The sequence below is a fragment of the Quercus robur genome, chromosome 3 (assembly GCF_932294415.1).
Source record: "Quercus robur chromosome 3, dhQueRobu3.1, whole genome shotgun sequence".
NCBI classification, from domain to species: Eukaryota; Viridiplantae; Streptophyta; class Magnoliopsida; order Fagales; family Fagaceae; genus Quercus; species Quercus robur.
Window position 1 is genome coordinate 25,318,266 of NC_065536.1, and position 19,458 is coordinate 25,337,723.

Sequence of the window (19,458 nt, forward strand, 5' to 3'; positions counted from 1 at the left end):
AATGATTTAGTTCCATTTAAAAAATCATATGAACAAGTTTACAAATGGCTAACTTTAATCTGAAAGTGAATAATCTGTAAAAACATTGATGATGATTGCAGTAGAATCTGAGCACTTCATCAAATTACAAATTCATAACTCAGTCATCAATGTTACAGAAAGAAATTTTTTGATTAAAACCTAGCTGAATTTGTATTGGTCCTCACCAGCAAGATAAAACAAATAAAGTTCTAAGACAAGAGAACACACATCAATTAGAAACAACTAGCTAATATCCCGCGCGATGCGCGGTGAAATTTGATAAATTTTGTAAGAAATTATTTTTGACCCATTAATTTCATGAATACTATTATTGTTAGACATACTTAATATATGAGGTTTTTTACTAAAACTAAATTCAAACTAAACACATTGGGGGGAAAGTTCTTCTAATTCATGCAACCAAGAAATGTCACTAGATCATAGTGAAATTGTCACCTACAAACCTATTGGTTCCTAGGTGTCTTTCTTGTATTATTGATGTTTTATATATCAATTGGCTATAAAAACTTCTAGAATTTCATGATACAACAATAGAAAATATTAATGTCATGATGATACAATAATATCATAATTTAACCTCCAAATTTTAATTGAAATAAAAGTAGCCAAAAATAGATCTTTACCAAGTATACGCATCATACAGAAAACCAAAAATATAAATTGGCACATAATATGAAAAAATAAGCCTAAATATATTACAATGCTACATAAGTAAAACCGTATACATAAAATCTAAACAAAATATTTAAGACAAACGTAATATTTTGAAAATTAACATACCTCTTAGCAAGAAAAACAAAGATATTGTGAGAAAATTATGAAAGTTTAATTTTTAAGTACAATGGAAATGGGGATTTTTATTGGAGAAATGTGGAGATAAATAATATTTGCCAAATTCATTGAATTTGACTCTTGCAATTCTACATTGAAGTTAGTCTTATGCAGAAAATTGAAAAGTTTTTTTGATTTCTACATTTCCTATGACTTTTTAGATCCATCCGTATCAATTCAAAGCATGTAAAGTTGAAAATGTATACAAATTCTTTGAATTTTATTCCTATATTTCCCATGACTTTTTAAATCAATCTGTATCAATTCAAAGAAAGTAAAGTTATAAATGTATACAAATTCTTTGAATTTTATTAATACATTGAAATAAATGCATTTGCCATTACTTAATAGTTTGACGTAAATGCTAAATTTAGATGAGGTGGAAGCCTAAATGAGAAGGATGTCATATAATGTGCCACTTGATAGAATCTCATATTTTCCCACATGAAGTCTCTACTTATATATATATTGATGTAAAGACAAATAATATTTGTCCAATTCCTTGAATTCGGCTCCTGCAATTATGCATTGAAGTTAGTCTTATGTAGAAAATTAAAAAGTTTTTTTGATTCTTACCTTTCCTATGACTTTTTAGATTCATTCGTTTCAATTCAGAGCATGTAAAGTTATAAATATATACAAATTTTTTGAATTTTATTCCTACATTTTACATGACTTTTTAAATCTATCCGTATCAATTCAAAGCATGTAAAGTCATAAATGTATACAAATTCTTTGAATTTTATTAATACATTGAAATAAATGCATTTGCCATTACATAATAGTTTGACATAAATGCTAAATTTAGATGAGGTGGAAGCCTAAATGAGAAGAATGTCATACAATGTGCCACTTGGTATAATCTCATGCTTTCCCACATGAGGTCTCTACTTTTTTATATATATATTGATCCACAGAAGATAAAATTTTAGATATAAATAGGGAAGCATTTTCTTAATATAAAAGAAAAGAAAAAATGGCAAACCTCAAGAAAAGTGGGCCATAAACATTGGACATATGGAGGAAACAACAACCGCAAAATTGAATCTTCATTCTGTTGTGGGTCCAGACCATGTGAAAGCTAAATTAATAAGCATGTTAGCCAATTTTAAGGAAGAGTCCTATGTCAAGTCATGTTTGGAGTTTGAGAAAAGAAGTGAGGCGGTTGAAAATGTGACAAAGAATAGCCGAGAGAGTAAAGCACTGTCGCCTTTGAGAGCAAAGAAAATAATGATATTTTCTTTAATCATGAAACATACACAAGAGGATTGATTATTGTATTTTAAAACCGAAACCAAACTGGAATCAGAGAAATCACCCGAAATTTCAGTTGGTCAATTATTCTTACACCCCTACACATTACAGTCCTGTATTGGCATGTCATAGACCATGGAAAATAAAATTACTATTTGCTTACATGTCTTTACCAAGAATAATTTATGAATAAGTATACAATCAGTAACTCTCAGTGAGGCCACTACATTTAATTAACTTATCAAAAAAAAAAAAAAAAAAAGAATACTGCAATAAGATATATTAAAGTAATTCTCCTTATTTCATTCTGCAATATTGTTTCGATTCTTGTTTTCATCATGTTCATTTTCAGTCATCACCATCACAAAAGCTTCACAAGGATTACAATTTGCTAAAATCATTGTATTCTGCATCATCAACATGTAATCAATATTCTCATTGAGCATTTGGATACTGAAAATATTGAACACATTGGCAAGAGATTCAATACCCAGAAGGATCACTGATGTCAATAGGGTGGCTAATTGGAGGTTGATTGGCCAAATACCGGCCTGCTGGGGAATTATAAATTGAGTGATGAAGTTTATTTTCATCAGTCTGACTTTTTGTTGAGCAGTTGATGTGGAGAAGAGTGAAGGTAAAGGTGACTTAGTGGCAAACAATAATTCTTGAGTCCAATAATATATTAGGCCAATTCTGCAGTCCATCTTTGTCTCAAACATCCACAAAATGATTTATTTCCATTGAAAGAATCATATGTGATAGTCCAAGAATATATTGACCCATTTGGTAAATTAATCAATTAATTACCTAAGTAAATTAATTAGATTCAATTACATGTAATAAGCGTGGTAGCACAAATAAATCACCAACTAAGCTAAATGCAGTGGAAAATAAATTTGACACAGGTGATTTGTTTACGAATGGGAAAAACCATCGAAGCAAAACCCCATCGGATGAATTTAAGGTCACCACTCCCGAAAATCCACTATTATCAAAACAAACGGTTACAAGTAAAAGGAATCCTAGTACCTAATACCAACCTACAGTTGAACCCTTACCCCAATACCCAATTAGACTTGTAATGTAGCGGCAATCTCTCCTTTCAATGCACAGCTCCTAGTACGTGACTAACTAATGATACACGGATCCTAGTACGTGACTAACACACTAACTTGAGGAAGATGTTGGCTGCAAAGTTTTTCATTTTATCCAACAATGAAGATCAATAAGCTCCTTGGTTACAAAACCTTTAGGGCAAAAACGCAGTAGCTTATAGAGAGAATATGATGAACTAGGGCAAATTGTCTCCGGTCACAATATGCATATATTATCACTTTGCATCAAATTGCATCATTGTGATGTCTCTTAAAATAATCTTTATATATGTCTAGGGTTATGAAAAAATAAATCTTACACAAATACTCATGAATATGCGTGAAATCATATCTAAAAATTCTAATTTCATAATTCTCGACAGATACAGCTTCTATCAAGCTTCAAAATTAAATCTCAATAGATATGATTCTATTGAGACATTTGTCGAGTTTTAGTAAATAGCACTTCTTCACTTGTTTCTTGGTCAAACTTGCATGACTTCAATACTAAACTTGAACACTTGTTTCTTGAAGTACTAAACTCATCCTAGATATATCCAAATATAAGTAAAGTGCGTTTTTTCAAATGATTAGCCAATTTACATAACATATGTCTCTAATAATCTCACATATGTCCTAACAATATGAACAAGTTTACAAATGGCCCACTTTAATCTGAAAGTCAATAATCTATTAAGACATTGATGATGATTACAGCAAACTCTGAGGACTTCATCATATTGCACATTCATAAATCATAACTTAGTCATCAATGTTACAGAAATAAAATATTTAATTAAAACCTAGCTGAATTTGTATTGGTCCTCACCTTCCAGATAATAAAAAATTTAAAAAAAAAATTCTAAGAAAAGAGAACACACAAATTATCATCAATTAAAAACAATCTGCAATAGATAAATTTTTAAATATAAATGGGGAAGCATTTACTTAATATAAAAAGAAAACAAAAAACGGTAAACCTCAAGAAAAGTGGGTCGTAAACATTGTACAGTACACAACAATAGCAAAATTCAATCTTCATTCCTGATTGTGCTGAAATTTAACAAGAGGGGAAAAAACTATTAGAAACATAAATTGTATCATATGATAAACTGAAACATTCATATAATACTAATTAAGGTAGTATACTCAATCACTCTCAAAAAAAAAAAAAAAAAAAAAAAAGAAGAAGAAGAAAGAAAGAAAGAAAGATATATAGTATACTCAAGTGGGTTTCAATTAGCACAACTGGTAAAATCTCTGATAATTGAATAAGAGATCTGGGGTTCAATCTCTGCTATCATCAGAAGCAGACATCATAAGTTGAAACTCTCTCTCAAAAAAAGAAAAAGAAAAAGAAAAATAGAAGATAGTATAGTCAAGGCATGTTTTATGAACACAAGTATAATGACATCAAGTGAAAGAACTAGGGTTGAGCTAAACCAAACTTTATGGACAAATATAGATTGGATATGTGAAAAAATAGCAAATTCTGAAATTCTAAATCCTTCCTAAGGATCAAAATATGGGTGGCCCCTAGAATTTCCAAAAAGGGGATCATTTATGTAAAATTCTGTATAAGAATACCAGGACTCTTAGTATAAATAAACCCCATTACAACCCAAAATAAACATTGTGGAACATAGCATATCAATATTCATTTCTATTTTCTCTCAATCTCAAACAGTTTTTTTCTATTTAACTATCAAAGAAAACAATGACAAGGCAATCTCATTACAAAAGTTAAGAGAACTTCTAACAGACTTATCTTTATGAACAATTAATGAAATGATCAAATGGTTACCTGAGGTGATAAGCTCCCAATGCAGGAGATAAAGAGACGAGCGTTGGTATGGATTGTTAATTAGTGGTGGAATGGTGGATGAAAGAAAGGTTGAATGTTAGTAGTACGTACCAAGATTTGCAAACATATCCAACTCTCACCGCAGACTTGGCTGTGGAAGTTTTGGGATATATCGAAGAAGATGATTTTTATAGTTAGAATTAGTAAGCTCTGTCTTGTTGATGTTGTTGGTTTTCTCAACATCTCACAACTTTTCCTCCTTTAATCAAATCCCTCCTCCAACTGTCTAACTTATGCCTTTTTTTTTTCTTTTTTCTTTTTTTTTTTTAATACTATAGATTTTTAACCAATAGCTTTGTTCCATAAACGATTGTTATATATCGGCCAATACAGCAATTAATTTTTAGAATAAGCAAGATTCCTAACTTTTTTGTTGGAGGGTGGAGACTCGCGACAAGTGGCTTTTCCAGATTTTTTTGATTTTTTACTGGGCTGGCTCAATAACTTTGAGGGTCTTTGGCAAAAATTTTAAGCAGGTTTTTTTATATTTAAATATTAATCAAATAATATATATATTAAATTTTTTTATTTAATGAGAAAATATTTATAGATAAATAAAACAAAATTTATAATTAAAAATGATAATTTAACTAAAAATAAAATTTAAAGTATAGAATAATAGAACTTGGTTATTAAATTTTTTTTAAGTCGTGACCACTTTAAAATTTAACTCTGCACAAATAAAAATTAACTTAACATATGGTTCAATAAATTAGTATGACTATAATACAAAAGAGTTGATATGATATATATCGAATTATTAAGTGGGAAACTGTGTTAAAAAAAAAAAAAAAAAAAAAAAAAGAGGTGAGAAACCGTGTTGTATAACTATGGGCTGCATTGCACAATTGCGCACTGTGCAGATCAGCAGATGTCCAGCGTCCAGCCTGTACTCTATCATCCTATGGCTAAGTTTTAAAGTAAAAATCATGCCCCATCATAGCAGAAAAAAAGAGGGGCAGAAAAGGGTCCTATCATAGCAAAAAACGTGTCTCATGATGGGACTCCCATCAAATTGTGCAGTGAAATAAACTAAAAATATATATAACTTAAGTTAAATAAATAGAAGAGTCATCATCTTCATTTTCGGAAAGACATAGAGGAGAAGAAGATTACCTCTGATAGCTCTGAATTGCAGGGAATCAACAAAGAAAAATTTTAAGCTAGACTGACTGAGTGAGTTTATGAAAAAAAATCAAGAATCAAGGTGAAAATGAAGAAAAGAAAGGTAAGAAGATAGATAGAGAGGCAGCGAGATAGAGAGATGAGAGATTTTTGTTTTTGCTTTTGAAATTTATAATCTCTATTTTAGCATATTTCAAGACAATTACGTTGTATTATTAATGAATTTGTCTAGTATTAATTTTGATTTTAGCATATTTCAAGAATGAGTTAATAAATTTGTCTCATAACATTTAAATTTGTTAGCTAAAATTTGACTATTTTTGTTTTTTTGTTTTTTAATTTTTTACATTTTAGGATATAATGGGGCATTTTTAATGCATTTTATTGACCAATAAAAATGCTTAAAATTTTTTTAATTAAAATATATAGATAAATAGATTATATATATAATTTCTTTTACAATGGGGCCTTCTTTTATTTGGGGGCCTTAGAGCATCTCCAACGGTTTGGGCATCCGACTCTAGTAGCTGAAATTTGGAGAATGAGGTGCATTGTAAATGCTCCAACAGCTTCGGTAAACATGAATTTTTTTTTTGGCTAAACAGTAGCCCATCAAGTTTGATAGGCTACTATTCATTCTTCAAATACATTTTTTCTATTATAATAATGATCTGTTGTATAAAAAAATGTTAGAAGATGTGTAGTTGTTAAAAAAAGAATAAATAATGAATGAAAAAATAATATTTAAATGAGATAGAGAATCTGTTGGAAGTGTATTTGAAAAAGTTGGTAGGTAAAAGCTAAATGTCACTGTTCATTCTCCAAACAGTATAAAAATTTGGAGAAGCTGTTGGAGATGCTCTTAGGCGATTGCATCAATTGCATCACCTATTGAGCCGGCCCTGATTTTTTATTTTTTCTAGTGGCACATCTATAGAGCCTATGCAAACTAAAATATTGTGATATAAAATATGGATATTAGGTCAAATTTATGCAAAAACGCAAGAGCCCAAGTAACTTCTTGGGCATATTTCCTAGCCCCAATTCCTTGTATATGTTCGATCTTCCCCATGGTACCAATTAATTCACTTCATGGACCGAACCCAAGAACCCAAGGATTTTCTTCACAATATAGGTAGTAATGAAATTTCTTTACCTCACACAAAGGGTTTGCAACCCTATTTCTCTTTCCTGCATGAATCTATTCTTTCTTTTTTTTTTTTTCTTTTTTTTTTTTTTTCCTTTTTTTGAGAAAGTTTCAACTTATAACATCAGCTCCTGATGATAGACAAAAACCACAATTGGTTTTTGGTGTAGACAGAATTGAACACCAGATCTTTTATTCAATTATCAAAGACTTTACTAGTTGAGCTAATTAGAACTCACTATATGAATTCATTCCTAAACACAAAAGGACAAGATCTTTTGTTACCTTATATATATGTTTTAATGGTGTAAAAGTATTTTTAGTACAGATGTTTCCAAAAAAAGTATTTTAGTACAAAGAATCTTTTACTCTTATGAGTTCAATGGGTGAGTTACATAAGTATGTTTGGGAAAGGTAAAAAAAAAAAAAAAAAAAACCTTTTTGTGTAAATAATTCAACTTTTAATTTGTTTTGGAAATAAGTTAGATGCTTTTTGTCACACATACATATAACATAAAAAATTATTGAAACTATATTTTTTTAATAAATATTATGGAAAAAAGCTACTAAAAACTGCAGGGGAATAACCTTCTCATTCTTGGTCAAAGTATATTTGATTATAAATCTCTTTAGAAGAATTTCCCAATTAATGAGGATAATAAAGGTGAGAGAGAGCGACTACTCTATTTGAGAGTAATCATAGTAGTTCCTTACTTCCAGTACCGGTTAGTAAACAAAAATTATTTTTCACTTGTCTTAAAAGTATGATGCCATATTTATTGACATGATTGAAGTATAGTTCTTTTGATATTTTTCTTCCATAACCATATAATGTTCCTATTTTGTTTTTTTAACGAGACCATATAATGTTCTTCATTAAGTAAATTAATTTTCTAAGTTCACCATTTTCACAAAGTATACAAGTTACGTTAAATTCTCTTACTAAATTTAAGGGTAAATTGCAAATTACATCGTTAAAGTTTGGGATGATTGGATTTTACCTCCTGAAGTTTCAAAATTTCAATTTTAGGGTGTTTGGATTTTACACCATGACGTTTCAAAACTTTGATTTTACCCCCTAAAGTTTAGGGTTGTTTGGATTTTACACCCCCAAATTCTAATACTTTAAGATGTAAAATTCAAACACTCTAAAACTTTAGGAAGTAAAATCTAAACACTTCTAAAATATAAGGGGTAAAATCCAAATTATGAGACGTTAGGGCGTAAAATCAAAATATCACAAAACTTCAGAGGGTAAAATCAAAATTCTGAAACTTCAGGGTGTAAAATCCAATTACCCCCGAACTTTAGGGATGTAATTTATAGTTTACTCTAAATTTAAACACATGATTATAGTAAAAACAAGGCATAGGATAGAACTTGTATCAAAACTTTTATCCTTTTCACTTATTAAAGTGACATGTTGTAAGTGGTGAAAAATACAAATAATGCTAGTAGTGAGCTCATGTGAAAAATAATTAAAGTGATTATTCATCTCTTGTAACTTGCAATCTCAACAAGTTGTGAAACAATTATAGTTGAAGTTGTATTTATAGCAAAGTTGTAAATGTAACAGTCCTCTCCTCTATAAAGATAAATTTGTTTGTACTTCATTAGTTAATATAATCATGTGGGCTTAGGATTTCCTACTTTGAGTCGTTCTCAGCACAGAGACTCAAAATAGTTGTTCCTTTTTCTCTCTCTCTTCCTGAATCACTCTTTTTTCTCTACTCTCTATTTTTTTGAGAACCTTTCAACAACCATTTCCCTTTCCATCTTCTCATAGTCATAGTTCTAGATTAGTGGAGAGATCATGATTACTGCCATAGTTAGTATAATTGGGGGTCCAATATCATCAGTTATAAGTGGATGGTTAGGTGGGAATGGAATGTAACGAATGTGGCCTTGGAACTTGGTTCCAACCCAAGTAGGAATGCTTGGTAGTGATGTTTCCTGGCACTGCCGGACATGCTAGAGTAGGCTTGACTCATTCTTTTGTATCTAATAGTGGTCGTGACTTTTATTCCCACTTTTGGGACAAGCTGATGATATGTAATTATATTTATTTAGACTTCCATTCTTTTGTGGCCAATGGTTCTTATAATTATTGCATAGAACTCTGACTTACTTTGGGAGTATCTTTAATGAAATTATTATGAAAATTCTTGATGTTGGTATTTGGTATGAATTATTTGGATTGAATAGTCAAAAAGGAAAAATTTACAAGTATCTTTGAGTTGTATTTCTCAATGTTTGGACCCTTTTAGGTTTGGGGCGTCACACACACACACACACACACACACACACACACACACACACACACACACACACACACACACACACACACACTCTCTCTCTCTCTCTCTCTCTCTCTCTCTCTCTCTCTCTCTCTCTCTCAATGCAGAGATATTGTGCTTTGAAGCTGCAACTCTTTGAATTGAAGTTCATGCTCGTGCTTGTGCTAGTCCTTGTTTGGTGAATTAATTGAAGAAAATTTGTGGTGGTTTGGAATGGGAGCGGCTCACCTCCGGTTTTTATTTCTCCTGTTTCCTCCCGTTTTTAAACAGATGAATGACATCTGGCATACCAACCATCCAAAGGTAAAAAAAAAGCCCACGTCTCTCTCTCAATTTGTGCGTCGCTTTCCCTTTTCTTTTTCTATCTCTTTTTACAGCTACCCATCCTTCTAATGGAGCTTTCTGGGCTATCACACACCTCAATCTCCCTTCTCTCATTTTCCCTTTCTCTTTCTCTTGTTTCTCTCTCTCTCAAAAATCTTTGTTCAGATTTTTTTATTTATGCTCCGTTGAAGATTTAAAGATTGAAGGGGTTTTCAAAATTCACAAATCTCTCAATTCCTCAAGTTGAACATCATTTTAAAACTAGAGAAATAAACACAACAAGAAGAGTGAAAATCATTCGATTTTCACCATCTGAAAAGCAAAAAAAGAAAAGAAAAAACACATGCACATCTGAAAATTTTCAACGATGATAGATACCGACAGAGAGGGGGATACGAAATCTGAAAAATTTTGTGGGTAAGCTTTTAATGAAAAGCATCTGAGATTTGAAACCTCAATGACGGAAAAAGCTCACTGATTTCGAACTTGATTTGAAAATCGAAAATTGAAAACAATTGATTTTCTTGCAAGCACACGATAGGGTCATCAATGGTGAGATTTAACTCTTCACAGATGGTTTGGGACTTTAGTTTGAATAATATGGTCGGTTTTGGGCTTTCCATTTATGCTCTACATTTTCAGTTTGGCGTTGTGATGCTGCATAGTTGCAGAGTGGTGTGGTGATGCTGCACAATTGCATAGTGAGAGAAGAGCCAGAGAGAAAAGGAAGAGGCAGGTAAGTCACTGTTGTATTTTTCCAAGTTGGCTTCTTTTTTTTTAATCGTTGGATCAGTTTGCTTCCAAGTGTCATTCATCTATCTAAAAACGGGAGGAAACAGGGGAAATAAAAACCGGAGGTGAGCCGCTCCCGTTTGGAATAGCAAGCAATTTGGGGTTGACTGTGTACCTTATTTGGAGTTTCATTTTTGTATTCAGTTGATAAAAGGAATAATATTTTTATGTGAGAATGAGGATTTTATAATGACTTCTCTAAGCTCCAAAGAATTTTTTTTTCCCTTGTTGTGTTGCTGGAAAAACGTGGGAAAAAAAGGAAGGAAACTGAGTTTTGAATACTAGTTCTTAATCCTGTTTGGTTCTCGAGAAAGCAAAGGAAAGAAAATGAAGAAAAGAAAATTTCACATTTGTTCAAAATAAACAAATTCCTAATCTTTTATTTTATTTTTTAAAACTAAAGACATGTGGTAGCATATGTGGCTACTTAGGTGGCATAAAATAAATATTTTAATAATACCATTAGCCACGTTAGCTTTTTTTCATTCACCATTTAATGGCATAGACTATTTAACACAATATCAAAATATTAGGGATTAAATTGACATATTTGAAACGTTAAAAATTATTTGGACATATAAGACAAACATTAGGAACCAAAATTCTAATTTGCCAAAATAAAATAGATAAAACGAAGAAAGTAAGAGAAGAGAGATGATCTTAAGGGAATTGGGAAGAGACAAAAAATGAGAGAAAAAAAGAAAAAAGACAAGAAGAGTGACTATGCATGAAACCTGATTGGTTGGAGAACATATGGGTGGGTGAGTAGAAACTTATGATTTCTTTTTCTTCCTTTTTCTTGTTTTTTTACTTAATTTAGTCAACATATAATTATAAAAACTAGAAAGTGAAAAAACAAAAAACAAAAGCAAAAGTTTGAAAACTTTGTTTTATTGAAGATACCAGGCGAGGGGGAAAAATACTCATCTTTGTCGTGGTGTGGTGTCAATGCCATGAACCAGACTTCTTTTTTTTTCTTTTTTCATTTTTTAATATAAAGCTTCTTTAGATATACTTTATTTGATATAATAATGGTAAAATGAATTGTTATAGTTAAAGTGTTTAGCTCAAATGTCTGTTTGGTCACCAAGTTTAAACAATAATTTTCACATTTTAAATAACATTACACAACTTTTACATACTTTTCACCCACATGTATTTAAAAAAACTCTAAACAATAATTCTCAAACTACTCTACCAAACACCCCATCTATTAAGAAGGGTGAGATGAATCAGATTCAACTCACCTTCCCTATTGATATAACTATTGAATTATATATATATATATATATATATATATATATTGTTTAATTTCAAAAGTTGACATAACTTGTACCCTTGTAAACTGTAAAGTACGTACGTAATTATGATGATTTATTTGGAATGGTACATAGTACTACTATACAGAGAGGACGAAATTTCCAATTATACAATGATTAGTTCACGCGTTTAGAGCATCAGCATCAAAGAATGCTATGCTATCCTATTTTACCATCTCAAAAAGTTACTTTATCACTTATACCATACCATTTTACAATACACCCTACATAAAAAAACTCTATTATTTTACTTTTTCATTAAAATATTATTTTTTAATCTTTCTTTATTATTTCTTTCACATCACCACTTTTTTTTTTAGCTAAGCATCTATTCCAACGGTAACATTTTCCTGGGCTTTCCAACTATAATTTTTTTTCCAGACTTATGACTATTCCAACGGTAACATTAATATCTCCTCCTACCACTCTCAAAGAACCAGACTTATCTAGACCTCAGCCACTAATTTCCTGCAAATACCACCATTCCATTTGACTAGAGAGTAGTGAGAGAAAAAGTGGCAATCAACTTTTAACGACTGAATTGTATCTACAAGCATCAAACCTACTTTTATCTGATATAATTATAACGTTAAACAATAACACTGCACCTAATCTTGCCTTTGATTTGCACTTTCAAGACTGAAATATATGTATCTAGTGACAAGGACCTCTGACTGGTAAAAATTCATTATTAGATAAAAGAATGAGAAGTGATCAATACAGGTTATAAAATATATCCTCAATTCTTTCATCACCAATTCATACACAAAAACTCAGGAAATGCAGAGGCAATACAGGTGATTTATTAATTTAAAGACGAGCAAAATTGGCTGATTTTTCTTATCGATGTCAGTCTACATATGGAAGCATCTAACCATTATTACGCAACCTCTATATGGATTTATACTGTCTCTAAAGGACATATATCTTCACAACCTTCCACCCACACGTAATAAGTGTCAGTTTAATACAAGTATGTTTAAAATTTTCAATGTTTTGGAGAATCTGGGCTGTAACTCTTTTGAGCACATCACAGGCATATTAATCCCTGACTAACCGTGTTGTGCAGAGATAAGAGACCAGCAAGGAGCAGAAAGCACACAGAAGAGATGCTTTGTACATATGATAAAACAGACAGCTCATGTTCTCCCAATATCAGCTCATGGACGACACTAAGAACAATATTCAAAGAAATCCAAAGCATGGTAAGCCCATCCACTGATCAAATTGACACTAAGAACAATATTTTTAGTTTATACACACCTGTAAAAAAAATCATATTCCACCGAATTTTATCTCAAATATAATAAAATTTCATGCTTTTCAACCTAAAATTTATGAAGGAAAAAAAAATTAAGCTAAACTTTCAGGAGAGTATAATACACCACTGTAACTTTCAGGAGAGTATAATACACTTTGGAAAGATGGAAAATTACACTTTCATTAAACAATAAACTCTAATAAGATCTGGAAGCTGGCCAAGGGGCAAGACTATACATAACTATAAACAATAAACGCTAAAAATCCATTAAACAATAAACTCTAAAAATCCACATACATATATATAAATGCAATCCACATACATAACTATAAATTTTGTCTTTATAAGACTCATATATATGTCAAATTACAATAAAACACCACAAGCATAACTCACACACTTACTAAGTTCCTACAACTCCCCTTGTAATTGCCATAAATGCTCAACGAGGTCTGTCTGAAGTTGAGAATGAATTTTACGGTCTCGAATACATTGATGGGTTTCAATGAACTCCGTAAATGTATTTGTGTTCTCCCGTGACATTTGTATGGTAGGATTGTCATCAATTTGCTCATAATCTAATTCCACCGCTTCGTTTACATCTCGCTCATCCTCAACGATCATGTTATGAAGAATTACACAAGCTTTCATGATGTCTTGGAGCGTTTCAGCATGGAAAAATCTTGCAGGTCCACGCACAATTGCAAATCTCGCTTGAAGAACTCCAAATGCACGCTCTACATCCTTCCTATTCGCCTCTTGGGCTTGTGCAAATAATTTTTTTTTTTGTTCTCGTGGATATGGAATTGTTTTAACAAATGTTGACCACTTCGGATAGATGCCATCGGCAAGATAGTATCCCATTTTATACTCATGACCATTGATTGAGTAATTAACTGCAGGAGCACGTCCTTGTTCGAGCTCAGAAAATATAGGAGACCGTTCTAATACATTAATGTCATTATTTGACCCAGGTAACCCAAAAAACGCATGCCATATCCAAAGATCATAAGATGCCACTGCTTCCAAAACAATGGTTGGCTCATGAATGTGACCAGAGTACTGACCTTTCCATGCAACTGGACAATTTTTCCATTTCCAATGCATGCAATCAATGCTCCCTAGCATCCCTGGAAATCCACGTCTTTCCCCATTGGCTAAAAGTCTAGCAATATCGTCGTTGTTTGGAGACCTCAAGTATTCCTTGGAGAAAATATCAACCACCGCTTTAACAAATTTTTTTAGACTTTTCATTGCAGTGGATTCTCCAATCCGCACATACTCATCCATAAAATCAGCTGTAACTCCATACGCAAGCATCCTAAGTGCAGCTGTTATCTTTTGAAGAGAAGATAAACCCCATTTTTGGGCACCATCTCTTTTTTGGATAAAATAAGATTCATAAGTTTCTACCCTAGATTGAATACGGAGAAAAAGGGATCGACTCATCCGAAATCTCCTCCTAAATAAATTAGGAGGATATACTGGTGTGTCAGCAAAGTAATCGAGATAAAGTCTTTTATGGCCTGCCAAACGATCACGTTCGATATACCGACGACGTTTACGTTGTACTGTTGAACCTTTAAGAATTCGCCTCATTATCTCATCCTCGTCTGAGTCGTCAAAAAGCAACTTTTTAAAAAGAGAGCGACCCATAGAGACAACCTTGAAGACAACAGTGTTAGAGAACATAAAACTGAATGATATCTACTTTAGTCAGCCAAACAAAAAGAAAAAGAAAAAAAAAAAAAGATAAAACAGCCACATAAACAGCAATAAACAGCTACCAGAAAAATTAAACACACTGAAATAGCTTAAAACAACATCAAAACAGCCCCATAACAGATTTTGACAAATTCTGCCACTGAAATAGACATAAAACAGCCACATAAACATCAATAAACAGCCACATAGACAGCTACCAAAAAAATTAAACACACTTGTTAAAGTGTATTATGTGACAACAACTAGGTGCAAGTTTATGCCTTCACACTTACTAGATGGAGAAGAAACAAAGAACTGTGAGAGAAAGAGAGAGAAGCTGCACTTGTGGTGCAAGTTTGTTTTGGTTTTAAAGGGGAAGGAGTGAGTGAAGGGTATTTATATGGGGCGTGCAATTGTGGAGAGGAAAAGATTTGGTCAAATTCCCTAGCATGGACAACTAGGGAGTGAAGGGTTGAGTTCTTATTGTGGTAGAGGTGTCCCACACCTTTTCATGTAAAGAACACATTGTTTTGGACTTGCTTTAACATCTATAATAATAACAACAATACTAGCAATAATAATGACAATACCAATATACCATTCCCCTACATAAAAATTGATGGCATATGATCTCACTAGCTTGAGGTGATGGTTTTCCCCACAGAATATGAGGTATTAGATACCTGCAATCGTTACACAAGGTAACACCTTGTCTTATATACAGACAAGCTTACACATCACAAGTAAACAGAAATTTACAGAACTTTGGGTGGTGCATGTATAATGAAATGTGTTTAAATTTCCACACCAACCAGTCCTTTCAAGTCTCGGACTATGTCAGCAAATAATATTCATATTCAATGAATTGACAATAATCTAAAGCAAGTGAACCTTAAGTATTTTCTCCACAAGAGCCTCAATTTCAGGATCTTTATTTTGACTCTTCCTTTAGTTGTTATAGGTTTCTCCATATCTTTCTTCTAAAGTCTAAATTGCTAAAGTCCATGCTAATGCAGTTCTCTAGGGCTATTTGTACTTCCTTTGTTTTTTAATATAGTTTCATTTGTTAATTATGTTTTTATTTCACAAACTGCGGTGCTTGCCTTTTGAAGTAACAACACATTTTCAGTAAAAGGTATCTTTAGCATTGGTTTTGTTGGGGTTTAGGTTTCGTTTATTATATATTTTGCAGTGTTTTGTTTTTTGTTTTGGACTAGCTTATGGCAGCTCTAACATGTTGGTCTACTGGTCTCCTTTCTTTAATCTTAGTGTTGGAATTTGTCTACTTAATCTTTATCTTTTGTTTCACCAAATCTCTCTGTCTCTCACACACACACACACATTGGCTGTGATTAAGTCTTTCTTTTCATTTTATTTTAAATATTGTGACCATCAAGAGAAATCTCCACAATGTGTCACCATTCCAAATTTTTTGCTAAAATATGTACCATTTTGCATAGATCATTGACTGGTCAAGTGTGTCACGTTGGCTCCTAAGTCATGGGTTCAACCATTCAAGGATGAGCAGACAAGAAAATCAGATTTTAGGCTGAGGAAATTATTTCACTAACCACTACTAGAAGTTAGTTGAAGGCTTTGTAAAGTTGGGTTTCAATATTTTAGTAACATTATGTATGTGTTTCATAATAATGCCAAAAGACTAAGCCACTTAATTGACACCTACCTTCTTCTCAAAAAAAAAAAAATAATTGACGCTAACCAATGTATATGATTCAGAAAAAGACTAATAAAAGTCTGAAACTCTAAATAGAAACTAGTTCCAAATTTAGAAATTTTGTGTCAACATCCATTGATCAGAATCTTCTTCTTGAAATTTAAATGAATCAAATAATCAGGCATTTTGGAGTGGATATCATCAAGAATGTGAAGAAAGTAACATCAAATAAAATTTAAGATAATGTCTGCCTTGATAACCCTTATATTGGACAAGTTGCATCCAATTGAATCAAGTCATCTGGACATTATCACAAAACATAATGATAATCCATGCCGTCTGATAAAAATAGAGTGGGAGATCTAATTGTCACTGAAGTTAAAAGAAATAATTGCAGTAGATCATGGATGGAATTAAAAAAAAAAAAAAAAAAATTAAGAACACTAGCCAGGAAAATTAAGGAGCTTGTAGGATGGCTATATATCTTTCCATTGATTTTTTTCCTTTTGATCAAGGGGGAAAAAGAAAGCATTTGAACTGAAATCCTTTGTATTTTGAAGTCAATGCTATAACTACAGTTTGTTTAACTGGATGAAGTTAAGAACACTAGCCAGGAAAATGTTAGGCTACTGTTTTTGACAAAGTTTTTAACTTGATGATTAAAGTTGACAGTGTTAGCATGACTAACAGACTATGGCAAATTAGTCCAGCCCGCCACAGCATGTTAATCATCATAATATATGGACTTAAGGTCCCAATGGAAGATAACAAATCTACATGTAGACTTAGTGTGGCTAGCATGTTGACTTAGTGTGGGTTGGTAAGGATTCCATCGCTCATGAAAGGTTTCTCTTTGCCTTTTGCTTCACTTGGCTTTCCTACTTCAACTGTACAAATTCTTGAAAGTTTTCTCTCATTTCATTTTCATCACCTCCAAAAACAATTTTAGTAACTTCCATAATTTATTATCTCTCATTTCTTCCAAGCTTAAGTAAATCTTTCATTACCAAGGTCTGCACAGTTCCATCAAACATCTTAACTTTTACTGTACCTATTCTCAGAACCTTTATCTTTACTATTTGCTGCAGCAACTGCTGCATCCGCAGACTTTAACTTCTGACTACATGACTTTTCTTAGACTCCTCTAACTTTAGGGCAGCCCATTCCAGCAGGCAAATAACTATCAGAAAAAATTAAACAGAAGTATAAAACTGACAAAAAAAAAAAAAAAAAAAAAAACTGAAAGTTGGAACAACCAATTGGTAGAAGATATGATATCAAACATAGAAAATACATAAGTTTTTTATATACGCAAAAATGATGTGATTACATAAGTGGCACAACCTACTGCCAATTGATCAAGTTGGAACAATACATCATCTACATGTTCCAAACTTATGCTCAAAATAAGCCACTACCAAAATAAGCCACTACCAAAATGGCATCTACATATGCCAAACCCCAACCCTAAAATAATTTACTACCACAATAAGGTTACGACAAGACATCTACATGTTCCTTGGGTCAAACCCAACTTGTCTTGCAAGGATTTGATCCTTGAGATTTTCAAAATAAAGTTTTTCCTTGTCATTCATGCTACTTGTATCCATAGTCATTATTCTTCCCTCCTCCCTAATAGTTTCAAGACGAAGCCTTTCCGCTTTGATGCGAAGAGCCTCTTTATCTTGTTCATGTGATGCTTCAATATAGCGCAATTTTTTTTCCAAATAATCATCAAAGCCCTTATCACCATCTATCCTCTTTCGCTTAGCCTTTTCGGCTTTTCGACCAATTGGTCTCTCTAGCACCACTGTATCATCATCATTGCTATCAACTTGATTGACTGAACTTTGAGTTTGAGGGAGCCCTTTTGATCTTTCCTTAAGCATACTCCACTTTGGTTGGTTCTTCAACACAACCCAACAATGTTCAAAAGCAAAAGCTACCTTTTTGCCGGTTTTTGAATTTGGTGTAGCTTGATATATATCCCTTGCTTCTTTCAACTAAATTTTTTAAAAATTAATAAAATAATTAGTGTCTTGAAACTATAAAGGAAATTAATATCTTTACACTATGGCAATATAATTGATACCTTGTCCTCATCAGTCGTACCGCTTTTATTTCGGGCTTCAACTTTCGCCATGAACCCAGCAAACCTACTTGTCTCCCTATTAATATTTCCCCATCGACTTGATAGGGAGGTACTAGTACGTGTGGTTCCATAAGTATTATTCTTGCAAAAAAACTCCCAAACTTTCTCCCAAAATTTGTCACCCTTTTGATCAGTACCATGCACAGCATCCATGCCAATGTTAAGCCATGCAGCGATGAGGAGGAGGTCCTCATCTACACTGAAGTTGCCACCACGTTTTGTTGGATTAGGGGTGACAATTTCAACTTCCGGTATAGGTTGGATGGGCATTGAAGGATTTTGAGACCCACTTAAAAATGGTTCCACAAAATCGGAATCCCCTTGTAAGTAATTACCATATTGTTCAATGTGTTCTTCTAAAACCATCCCTTTTAAACAGGGAATTTAAAACAGTTAGTATATGAAGTAAATTAGTGTATGAAGTCAATTCTTATTTGTATCTTTACAATCAATATAAGCTAATATTTACATATGTGAGCAGCAATGTGTAGTATTGTGAAAGTGAAGTCAATTCTAAAACCATCCCGTTTGCTTGTTTTTATTTTCGGGTAGCTGTGCATCTTAGAATCTACTT

General features: G+C 32.3%; 2 protein-coding genes and 1 long non-coding RNA gene across 3 annotated transcripts; 1 reads left to right on the top strand and 2 right to left on the bottom strand.

Moving 5' to 3' along the window:
* Nucleotides 1-10,029: 10,029 nt before the first annotated feature.
* LOC126717588 (uncharacterized) lies at nt 10,030-10,851 on the top strand. The gene is made up of 2 exons (XR_007652658.1): nt 10,030-10,533; nt 10,624-10,851. It is a non-coding gene; the product is annotated as an uncharacterized LOC126717588 (long non-coding RNA).
* A 2,665-nt stretch (nt 10,852-13,516) lies between these two features.
* Nucleotides 13,517-16,064, bottom strand: LOC126717583 (uncharacterized). Its single transcript, XM_050419395.1, has one exon. It carries the CDS (start codon nt 15,043-15,045, stop codon nt 13,765-13,767), a length of 1,281 nt encoding a protein of 426 aa, XP_050275352.1. The 5' UTR covers nt 15,046-16,064; the 3' UTR covers nt 13,517-13,764.
* A 2,176-nt stretch (nt 16,065-18,240) lies between these two features.
* Nucleotides 18,241-19,250, bottom strand: LOC126719440 (glutathione S-transferase T3-like). The gene is made up of 2 exons (XM_050421991.1): nt 18,825-19,250; nt 18,241-18,735 (listed from the first exon to the last, which is right to left on the bottom strand). The coding sequence occupies exons 1-2, from the start codon at nt 19,248-19,250 to the stop codon at nt 18,241-18,243; spliced, it is 921 nt and encodes a 306-aa protein (XP_050277948.1).
* Between the last annotated feature and the right edge of the window lie 208 nt (nt 19,251-19,458).